The sequence below is a fragment of the Oryx dammah genome, unplaced genomic scaffold (assembly GCF_014754425.2).
Source record: "Oryx dammah isolate SB20612 unplaced genomic scaffold, SCBI_Odam_1.1 HiC_scaffold_29, whole genome shotgun sequence".
Classification (NCBI taxonomy): domain Eukaryota; kingdom Metazoa; phylum Chordata; class Mammalia; order Artiodactyla; family Bovidae; genus Oryx; species Oryx dammah.
Window position 1 is genome coordinate 76935200 of NW_024070213.1, and position 12073 is coordinate 76947272.

At 35.6% G+C, this 12073-nt stretch overlaps 1 protein-coding gene across 2 annotated transcripts in view; it reads left to right on the forward strand.

Annotated features, from left to right (window-relative positions):
- The window catches only part of LRRK2 (leucine rich repeat kinase 2), a 223726-nt gene that overhangs the window by 195174 nt on the left and 16479 nt on the right, over positions 1-12073 (forward strand). For both annotated transcript variants that reach the window (XM_040233495.1, XM_040233496.1), the window contains exons 44-47: positions 3696-3890; positions 5391-5584; positions 6809-6881; positions 7661-7845. In XM_040233495.1, coding sequence (XP_040089429.1) covers positions 3696-3890; positions 5391-5584; positions 6809-6881; positions 7661-7845 — 647 coding nt within the window. The remainder of the gene's footprint in view (positions 1-3695; positions 3891-5390; positions 5585-6808; positions 6882-7660; positions 7846-12073) is intronic.

The window sequence follows — 12073 nt, forward strand, 5'->3', positions numbered from 1 at the left end:
CACTCTCTTTCCCTATCAATGCAGCCACTCTCCTAACTTTCATGATAATCATTATTATTTCCTCTTTAAAGTTTCACTACCCAGTTTAATATTCCTGTATTCATAATTTATTTAAAATGGAATCAGTCACATGCTGTTCTGAGATTTTTCAGTTTTTCTCCCAACATTGTTTTGTGATCTTCATCATGTTGTTGAACATAGCTGTTGATTTCTTTCCCAGCTACTCCATTCCATTGTTTGAATGCACAACAATGTGTTTACCCATGACCATATCAACATTTCTAGTTTTTTGCTATTATCAGTACTGTTATGAGCATGGTTGTACATCTCCTAGTGCAAATTGCATAAGAATTGCTTTATGTTATATATCAAGGAGTTGAATTGCAGAATCATGGAATATGGGAATGTCTAAATCATTTTCTGAAGAAGTTGTACCAGCTTAACGATTCCATCACCTGTATATTACTGTAGCTGTTTTTTTAAAATATATTCTCCTTAAATGTTGTACTGTCTGACTTTTTAATTTTTTCAAAATGGATTCAGTTTTGTACATTGGTTTACATTTTCCTAATTACTAATAAGGATGAGCATTTCTTTATATATTCATTGGTAATATATATGTTTTCTCTTCTGGAAAATGCTTGTTCATTGTTTTGCCCATTTTTCTATTAGGTTATTTGCATAAAAATGAAATTTAAAAACAGCTTCTTTCTTTTCTATATTGTATACTAAAACTTAGTTGGTTACGTACGTTGCAAATTTATTTTCCCAGTTCATGGTTCCCATTTTTATTTCCTATTGAGTGCCTTTTACTTAACAGAATTTCTTCATTTTAATAGAGATAAACTTAACAGTACTTACTTTTTTAGCTATTAGTTTTAGAATCTTGTATTAAAAGGCCTTTATCTCTCCCAGAGCCACAAAAATATCTACCTGTGGTTTCTTCATAAAGTTTAAAAGTTTTGCTTTTGATAAAGTTCTTAATTCATCAGGAATTGTATTTTTATCTAGATCCAATTTTCTTTTTTCCATTTGGATAACCTATTTTCCAGTTTCTTCTATGAACTTGTTTCTTCCTTTGTCTTCCATTGATCTTTGTTTTTTCCGTTTGCACTCTTTGATATACTCTCAAAGATACACACACGCATACTTTCTTCCATTGGTCAATTTACCTGTTTTTCCTCCAGTACAGTCCTGTCTTAATTCCTGAAGCTTTAATAGTCTTTTCCCCCCATAATTGTTATCCTTTAGGAATGACTTAGCTGTTCTTTGGTCTAGTTTTTCCATATAAGTTTTTAAATCACTTTGTTAACTTTTTTGAAAAATTCTGTTGTGCTTTGGATTAGACTTGCAATGAATCTATAGGCAATAGCCTTATGATGTATTAAGTCTCTATTCTTGAATGTGGGTTATCTCTCTGTTTAGGTCTTAAGTGTCTTTCAATGAAGTTTTGCAATTCTGCATACAGGTCTTGTACATCTTTTATGGGGTATTTTTTTTTTTTTTTTTGCTATAAATTGCTTTAAACTCAGTTCGTAGCTTGAGATGTTTTCAACCACCTCGGTGATGGGAATCTTATCTGTAAATCTTGAGAGCAAGCTTATGAATAACAGTTTCTCAGGGTTCTTTTGCTCTTTCACCCTGTGTCTGTAAAGTCCCAAGGCTACTTTCCTTATAGACCAGTGGGAGTGGAGCATGGCTTTATTTCTAGTTTTCATTTATTCTGAATATATGGCCCTTTGGGATCCCAGTTTTATCCCGTTACTACATTCTCCACTTGGGCATCCTTAGATTTAACTCTTTCCCACCAGCCCCACAAGGCATTCAGAACCACAAATCAGTTTTACTTCAGTAGACCAGTGCCTTAAGGGAAAATCAGGCTTTGGGGCTCATCTGACCTCTCTGGATTCTGCCTTTCATTAATATTTTGGTCTGATAATTCTGTATGGTGTTGTCAGATCCCTAATGTTTTTAAGAGGTTAAAAAAATAATTTCTTCAGCATTTTAAATTGTAGTTTGCTGGAAGGATTGTCCAAATAACCTTTTCTATCATATTATTGGAAATAGAACTCTTGCAGTTTTTTAAATTTTATTTTGTTTTTGTTTCTTGGTCACACTGCATGGCATGCAGGATATTAGTTTCCTGACCATATTAAACCCTTGCCCCCTGTAGTGGAAGTCTTAACCACTGGCCTGCCAGAGAAGTCCCTCTTACTATGTTTTAAATAAAACATTTAATATATCAAAATAAGAGGTGTTTTTATGTTTTGGACTCTTAATTTTGTATAATAATTAATTGAAAAATTTTTGTTCAGTTTCTTACTGAGAAATAGCTGAGGACATGTACACTACCTTTATCAAACAACCTATAATCATGTTGACTACTTGTTTTACTTTTTAATTTTGGTTGCTACCAGAATTAATCACACAGACTTAAAAAAAAATATCTTGGTGATATTCTCCAAAGCTTAATTATTGTTTTGCTTTTTCATTTTTAAATTTTTACTTATACTTCACTTGTATTTTATAGCCTACCTATCACCTTGAGGGTTTTTTTCTTTTAGCATATGACAGTATTCAAAAACTTTCTCATACCTATTTAAAATACCATGTGTGCTAGGCAAGATAGGTAAACTCATACCTTTGTCAGATGAGGCACTGGGTGAAAAGGAGCTTTCTTGGAGTCTCCTTCATGGCAGGCAAGTGGCTGTGATGCGAGACTCTAATTCCATTTTCCTGACTCCTGGTTGTTTCCTTACACTGGCTTTATGCCATCTCTCTAGTTCTTTAGTGCTTGAAGGAAAAACAAAAACAGAATCTAGAGGTGATTTGTGAGTTTGTTGCCATGCTGTGCTTAGTCGCTCAGTTGTATCTGACTGTGACACCATAGACTGTGGCCCACCAGATTCCTCTGTCCATGGAATTCTCCAGGCAAGAGTACTGAAGTGGGTAGCCTATCCCTTCTCCAGAGTATCTTCCCAACAGAGGAGCTGAACTGGGGTCTCTTGCAATGCAGGTAGATTCATTACCAGTTGAGCTACCAGGGAAGCTTGTTCCTAAAGATCAAAATTTCATTTCCCTTCAACTGGTAAAAGCTCTAGTCTCTTGTTGGCTCGAATATTTATCTCCAACGTGATGTGTTTCTGCAGCATAAAACTGAATGAAGAATAGCTCCTGGTTCTGCTAACTTTCTGTTAATTTGGCACTTTGGGTATGTCTTTTCAAAGAATTCAAAGTTACAAAACACACCCTACATAAAAAAGTGTGTATACCATGTAAAAATAAGTATTTTTTGATGTAATTTTATCTCTAGTTTGTTAATCTTGTTGCTCTGGATGGATCACAGTTTAAATAACAAATTTAGATTTTTCTTGATGAAACTGTAACATTTAACTGTAACATTATGCATAATGATATGATCTTTCTAGGTGTTTCCCAGGTGTCTTGGTGGTAAAGAATCCACCTGCCAAGCTGGAAATGCAGGTTTGGTTCCTGGGTCAGGAAGATCCCCTGGAGAAGGAAATGGCAACCCAGTCCATATTGTCACCTGGGAAATCCCACGGAGAGAGGAGTGTAGTGGGCTACAGTCCATAAGTTCTCAAAGACTCTGACGCGACTTAGCAACTAAACTACCATCATAATCTTTCAAGCAGGCATGTGTTAACTTGATGTATGTTGTTTTTTAAACTTCTCAGGTCTTTGACATTTTGAATTCAGCTGAGTTAATCTGTCTGATGAGACGTATATCAATACCTAAAAGCTTTACTGTTGAATGCATGGTTGCTACGAATCATAACAGCAAGAATGTGAGGATTTGGCTGGGCTGTGGGCACACTGACAAAGGACAGCTCTCGTTTCTTGACTTAAATACAGAAAGATACACTTCTGAGGTAAATCCAAATACTCTTTAAATTAGTGATATTCTAGAAAACTCACCTTGTGAACTATTTTAAAGCTTGTGCCAATTAAAAAGTTACTTGGGAGCATTCAGTGCATAAGTGTGAAGTGTCTGGCTGGGGCCAGGGCCAAGGGAGGGCTTGAAGGCATGGTGTTTGGTTTGGGACACGGTGACAGAGCTATCTGTGTCCGACTGCTGGGTGGAAAGTGATTGTCTGGGGCCTAGCCAAGAAAGAGGTCTGAGAGATTCTCGACACTACCCATGACTTTCAAGTGGAACTGCAGGAACTCAACTGGTTCTTTTTTAAAAAAAGTTACTTAGGAAGAAATTAAATAAGGACTAATATAGACTTGTTATTAAATTAAGTGCCTTCACAAGATTTAAGTGGTATGTGTTTGTTTTAAAACCATAATGTATGTCTTAGGTCAGGATCCCTAGAAACGGAGCCTGAAACAGGATTTTATATAAGTGATTTAAAGAAAGAGAGGGCTTCCCTGGTAGCTCAGCTGGCAAAGAATCTGCCTGCAATGCAGGAGATCTGTACTTGATCCCTGGGTTAGGAAGATCCCCTGGAGGAAGGAATGGCAACCCACTCCAGTATTCTTGCCTAGAGAATCCCCATGTACAAAGGAGCCTGGCAGGCTACAGTCCATGGGGTTGCAAATGGCCAGACATGACTGAATAACTAAGCAGAGCACACAAGGAGAGAAAAACTTTAAAGAAGATATGGGAAGCCACATAGGTCAGGGGAAGAAGCTCAGCAAAAATGTAGTTTCTGAGAAAGTCTAGCTTCAAGCTTTGTGTATGTGCATGCATTCTCAATCTTTCAACTCCATGTACTGTATGTAGCCCTCCAATTTTCAATCATTACCCACAAGAAACTGGAATGTAATAACAGCACAGATTAATTCTTTTACCAGGCAAGTGATCTGGTATGTCAATCGCACTATCAGTCAGTTATTAGCACAATTTGCCCAATGGTAGGAGCGGGGTAATCTTCCAGCCACTTCTGAACAAGCCAGCTCCCTGTGGGCTGAAGGTAATGAAGGGTGCAACTTTGAGCTCAGCTGAGGGTGGCTGATAGAGGAGATCTGGGCTTGGCTTCTACAAGATGGGTCACTAATTGTATTGGGAAATATGAGGTAAATTTCTAGACTTAAAAAATTTAATATTTTGATAGTTGCTTTGAAATGTGTTGTGCCTAAATATTATTCTTAAAGTTGAACAGTGTTCTTGTGTTATTTTGAGTGAGAAATGATACTGACAATAATTTTCAGTTTCTAAATTTTAGCTTCAGGTACATTCTAGACAGACATTTTTTTTTCTTTGCCAGTTAACTCATTTATTGTTGCAAGTTAAATAAAATCGTCACTGTTTTTAAAATTAAGAGCAAGAAAATAAAAAGTTAAATATATGGATTACATAATTCTGTACAAATTCTAGCCACTTAAGGTAGAACAAAGTCCTTTAGTGTGTTTTCTTTTCTTAATAGGAAGTTACTGATAGTAGAATTCTGTGCCTTGCCTTGGTGTATCTTCCTGTTGAAAAGGAAAGTTGGATTGTGTCTGGAACACAGTCTGGCATGCTCCTTGTCATTAATACTGAAGATGGGAGAAAGAGGCATACCCTTGAAAAGATGACTGATTCTGTTACTTGCTTGTATTGCAATTCCTTTTCCAAGCAAAGGTAAGACAGTGAATTTGACCTTGAAGGAGCATTACCTTCTTTTAGTTGACTTAATTATGTGCAAAATTATTATAGTATCAGCACAGCTTGCAAATTTTTAACATTTTCCCATTGGTTGCATGTATTAAAGGGAATTATAGGAGACCTCAAAGATATTTGTGTTTTCCTGCATACAGATCAGGCTGAGGTAGTTAAAAAATAGGTCAGTCATATTTTCAGGCCTCCAGCCTTGCTCCATTTTACCTCAACTATGGCTCTAACGCTTTACAACTCATGACAGCAATTTACTTTCGTAGGGCTTCTACCGAAAATAATTCTTATTCTTCTCTGAATGCATGTATATCGATAATCTGTTATATGCCTTTAAAGCATAGCACTTAACTAACTACCAGATTGAAGAAAAAAAAAAAAACTTCAGTAAATGAATTCATAAATTGTTTATAGGTGAAAATGGCTTAAACATTATCAGTTATTGAAATGGCAGAATTTCAGATATGAGTGATAGATTAGTTGCTGTAATATTTGGGGCAGTATGATTTCCATGAGTCGTTTAGATTATAGGTCATATCCTTCAGTCAGTACCAGAAAATAAATAAGTATTAGAAAAATGTGAAGTCCAAGTTTTGGTGGCTGAATTATAAACTCCATTCGCAATGATCCAAAAATTATTGTTTGGATACTGTCAAAAGTTTCATCAGAGGAAGTCAAATAGGCAAGGAAGACTATATTTAAAATAATTGCAACAGGGGAGAGGAATTGAACTCAGCTCTGCTGAAATAAAAGATGGGAGAGTTTTTAAACCCTTTAACGAGCTGGTGTAAAAGTGCTGGAGGACTTCAGGGGAGGAAGAGGTTCAATGTGATTAGGCCATCTGTGTTTGCTGATCATTGCTTATTGAAATTGAGCTCCTACTGCCTTACAAAGACTAAGAGAAGGCATGTCATCCTTCCTGATGACATTTCAGAGAAGGCTCCCAAATCCTTGAGAAAGTCATTCTTCAGTTATAAAACTTGCAAGGGTCTCGGAGAAGATCTGCACTTTAAATGGACTGAGAAAGAAGTTACAATTTACGTCTTCTCAAGTGAATGCTGTAAGGAAAGGGAGGTCAGGGCCAATAACCAGGACAAAACCTGTCTAAAATTTAGTTAAGCTAGCGGGAATGTGAAGCCATCTTGGTCAATATAATCATTCTTTTTATAACAATTTTGACGTTTTTTCTTTTAGCAAGCAAAAAAATTTCCTTTTAGTGGGAACTGCTGATGGCAACTTAGCGATTTTTGAAGATAAAACTGTTAAGGTAAATATTGAACACATTCTGCATCAAATTTTAAATTGTTTTATGTTTGTTCATCAACGCCCTCCTTCTGATTATAAACTCCCTGACACTAAGGATCATGTATTCTGCTTTTTATCTTTTCATTGCTTCAGAAAGTCTTGTACACAATAGATTCTCTATAAGTACTTGCTGATTAACTGTGTATATGAATGAACCAAGGAAAAATTGATAAATGAGATCTGATTTATAATATAGTGTTAGTGATGGAAATAATTCCATTTTTACATAAGTGAAGTAGATAATTTCTTATAAATATATTGTGGAAAAGACAAGGGAAACAAGTTTTAAGTCTGGCTTGCTATCAACCTGTTCTTTAATCTTGAAGAAATCATTTGACTTGCTGTTCTTAAGATTCACATTTATCATTAAAGCACTGATTTCTCCACCCTTCATTCATCTGTGGTTCCATCTAGTCATTTAACATCCTACCCATTCATACTCTTTGTTAGCAAAAAAGCTTATTATCTAATGAAAGACAAAGAAATAATTATAGTAGAATATTTAGGTTACTGCTGTACAAATTTTGCATGGAGAAGTGAAGAGATTGGTTATAAAGATAACTGAATACTATTTGAATTAAATCCTGTTTTTATAAGCCATTTGAAAAATGTATCCTGAATTTTTATTTTTATACCTCTAACCATTTAAGAGGGAAAGTAGTTTTTAGGAAGCTGAAATTTTACACTGTTTCACTCTGTAGATACTCAGTTTACTGAATGTGTTTTCTCTTTTTGGCAAAGTGTAAAGGAGCCACTCCTTTGAAGATACTCAACATAGGAAATGTCAGCACTCCACTGATGTGTTTGAGTGAATCTGTGAACTTAACTGAAAAAAACATTATGTGGGGAGGATGTGGTACTAAAGTTTTCTCATTTTCTGATGATTTCACCATTCAGAAACTCATTGAGACCAGGACAAATCAGCGGTGAGTTATTCCTTTCCGTGCAGCTAACTTAACATTTTATTAATGTTTATTCTTTGTAATCATGTCAATAATACTGTCTGTAATTTCCAACAAAAATCTTTCAAAATGCATACATTATTCTTCTGTTGTTAATGTAAATATTCATTATGAAACTTAGAAAGCACAGGAATGGTTAAAAAATAACCCAGTCTAATAACATTTGGGATAAAATATGAAATCCATGGTAATTTTGTAGTGTTTATCAATTTAAATATTTATCATTTTCATTATCTCCATATCAAATTAAACATGGAATTTGAAAGACAATCAATTCATTATTTTACTAAAGATATGAATTTTACACATATATTTTGGATAATTTTCTTTGTTCTTTCTTTTTTTATTGAGGTATTATTGATTTACACTATTATATAAATTTCAGCTATACTACATAGGGATTTGAAATTTTCAAAGATTATATTCCATTTATAGTTATTATAAAATATTGGCTACATTCCCTGTGTTATACGGTATATCCTTGTAACTTATTTTATACATAGTAATTTGTACTTCTTAATCTCCTAACATTATCTTGACCCTCCCCTCTTTCCTCTCTGCACTGGTAAACATTAGTTTATTCTTTATATCTGTGAGCGTGTTTTAATTTTGTTATGTTCACTAGTTTGTGTTATTCTTTAGATTCTACATATAAGTGAGATCAAATAGTATTTGTCTTTCTTTGACTTATTTCACTTCGCATAATAACCTCTAAGTTCATCCATGTTGTTGAAAATGGCAAAAGTTCAATCATTTTATTGGTAGTTATTATTCTCTTATATATTTATACATACCATGTCTTCTTTCTTCATTTATCTGATGGTGGACACTTAGGTTGCTTTCATATCTTGCTTATTATTAGAGTGCTTGTATCATTTCAAATATATATATTTTTGATAAATACCCAGGAATGGAATTTTAGGGTCATATGGTAGTTCAATTTTTAGTTTTCTGAGGAATCTTCATACTTTATTTCCATAGTGGCTGCACCATTTTCACAACCAGTGTATGAAGTTTCTCTTTTCTCCACACTCTTGCCAATGCTTGTTATTTGTGGTCTTTTTGATGATAGCCATTCTGACAAGTGTTAGGTAATATTTCACTGTGGTTTTAATTTGAGCTTCTCTGATGATACTGATGGTAAATGCCTTTTCATGTGTCATTTTGACATTATTAATTCTTCCAGTCCATGAACATGGTATATCTTTCCATCGGTTTCTGTCATCTTGTTTCTTTCATCAGTCTTACGGTTTTCTGAGTACAAGTCTTTTATCTGCTCAGTTCAGTTCAGTTGCTCAGTCGTGTCCAACTCTTGCGACCTGATGTTGTCCCCTTCTCCTGCACCCAATCCCTCCCACCATCAGAGTCTTTTCCAGAGTCAACTCTTTGCATGAGGTGGCGAAGTATTGGAGTTTCAGCTTCACCATCAGTCCTTCCAGTGAATACCCAGGACTGATCTCCTTTAGGATGGACTGGTTGGATCTCCTTGCAGTCCAAGGGACTCTCAAGAGTCTTCTCCAAAACCAGAGTTCAAAAGCATCAATTCTTCGGTGCTCAGCTTTCTTCACAGTCCAACATTCACATCCATATATGACTAATATGACTACTGGAAAAACCATAGCCTTGACTAGACGGACCTTTGTTGGCAAAGTAATGTCTCTGCTTTTGAACATGCTATCTAGGTTGGTCATAACTTTCCTTCCAAGGAGTAAGCGTCTTTTAATTTCATGGCTGCAATCACCATCTGCAGTGATTTTGGAGCCTAAGTGAAATCTATCACTGTTTCCCTTTTTCCCCTTCCATTTCCCATGAAGTGATGAGACCAGATGCCATGATCTTCATTTTCTGAATGTTGAGCTTTAAGCCAACTTTTTCACTCTCCTCTTCACTGTCATCAAGAGGCTCTTTAGTTCCTCTTCACTTTCTGCCATAAGGGTGGTGTCATCTGCATATCTGAGGTTATTGATATTTCTCCCAGCAATCTTGATTCCAGCTTGTGCTTCTTCCAGCCCAGCATTTCTCATGATGTACTCTGCATATAAGTTAAATAAGAGGGTGACAATATACAGCCTTGACATACTCCTTTTCCTATTTAGAACAATTCTATTGTTCCATATCCAGTTCTAACTGTTGCTTCCTGACCTGCATATAGTTTTCTCAAGAGGCAGGTCAGGTAGGTTTATTCCTTGTTATTTTATTCTTTTTGATGCAGTTGCTAATGGAATTGTTTCCTTAATTTCTCTTTCTGATTGTTTGTTGTTAGTGTACAGAAATACAACAGATTTCTGTATCCTGCAACTTTATTGAATTCATTAATGAGCCCTACTAGTTTTCTGGCAGTGTCTTTAGGATTTTCTATGTGTAGTATCTTATTTAACTTATGTGCAAAGTACATCATGAGAAACGCTGGGCTGGAAGAAGCCCAAGCTGGAATCAAGATTGCTGGGAGAAATGTCAATAACCTCAGATATGCAGATGACACCACCCTTATGGCAGAAAGTGAAGAGCAACTAAAAAGCCTCTTGATGAAAGTGAAAGAGGAGAATGAAAAAGTTGGCTTAAAGCTCAACATTCAGAAAACGAAGATCATGGCATCTAGTCCCATCACTTCATGGCAAATAGATGGGGAAACAGAAGAAAGAGTGTCAGACTTTATTTTGGGGGGCTCCAAAATCACTACAGATGGTGATTGCAGCCATGAAATTAAAAGACGCTTACTCCTTGGAAGGAAAGCTATGACCAACCTAGTGAGCATATTAAAAAGCAGCGACATTACTTTGCCAACAAAGTTCCATCTAGTCAAGGCTGTGGGTTTGTTCAGTAGTCATGTATGGGTGTGAAAGTTGGACTATAAAGAAAGCTGAGCACCAAAGAATTGATGCTTTTGAACTGTGGTGTTGGAGAAGACTCTTGAGAGTCCCTTGGTCTATAAGGAGATCCAACCAGTCCATTCTAAAGATCAGTCCTGGGTGTTCATTGGAAGGACTGATATTGAAGCTGAAACTCCAATACTTTGGCCACCTCATGCTAAGAGCTGACTCATTTGAAAAGACCCTGATGCTGGGAAAGATTGAGGGCAGGAAGAGAAGGGGATGACAGAGGATGAGATGGTTGGATGGCATCACCAACTCAATGGACATGAGTTTGGGTAGGCTCCGGGAGTTGGTGATGGACAGGGAGGCCTGGCGTGCTGAAGTTCATGGGTTTGCAAAGAGTCAGACACGACTGAGCGACTGAACTGAACTGAACTGAATTTTCTAAATTTACTGAGGCTTATTTTTTGGCCTAGCATGTGACCTATTCAAGAGTATGTTACATGTTTACTTGAAAAGAATATGCATTCAAGTGCTTTTGAATAGAATGGGCTTCAGTTTATATATATGTAAAATTCATCTGGTATCATTTGTTATTTAAGGCCAATATTTCCTTATTGATTTTCTGTATGGATGATCTGTCCATTGATGTAAGTAGTGTGTTAAGGTCCTCAACTATTACTGTATTACTGTTGATTTCTCCCTTTATTTCTATTAATATTTGGTTTATGTATTTAGGTTTTTCTATATTGAGTGAATATATTAACAATTGTTATATCTTTTTTGAATGATCCCTTGATCATTATGTAATGTCCTTCTCTGTTTCCTGTAAAAATCTTTGTTTTGAAATCTATTTTTCTGATATAAGTATTGCTGCCCAGCTTTTTAAATTTCCATTTGCATGGAATACCTTTTTCTGTCCTGAACTTTCAGTCAGTTTTATATCTGAACTGGATCTTTGTAGGCTGCAAACATACAAATCTTGTTTCTGTATGCATTTTACCACTCTGTCTTTGATTAAAGCATTTAGTCCAATTTACATTTTAAATAGTTATTCATATGTATGTTCTTTTTGCCATTTTGTTAAGTGTGTTAAGTGAGTTTGTTTTTGTAGATGCCTTTTGTTCCTTTCTTCTTTTGTTCTTTTCTCTTGTATTTCAATAAATATCTTTAGTGCTGTTTTAAAGTTCTTTTTTTTGTTTGTTTGTTTGTATCTATTAGAGACTTTTGGCTTGTCACTACTGTGAGTTATACATGTGGAAATATATATGGAAGAAAATACGAGTGAGAATCTCTCAGTTGTGTCTGACTCTTTTCAACCCATGATGTAGCCTGCTAGGCTTCTCTGACTGTTGAATTTTCTAGGCAAGAATACTGGA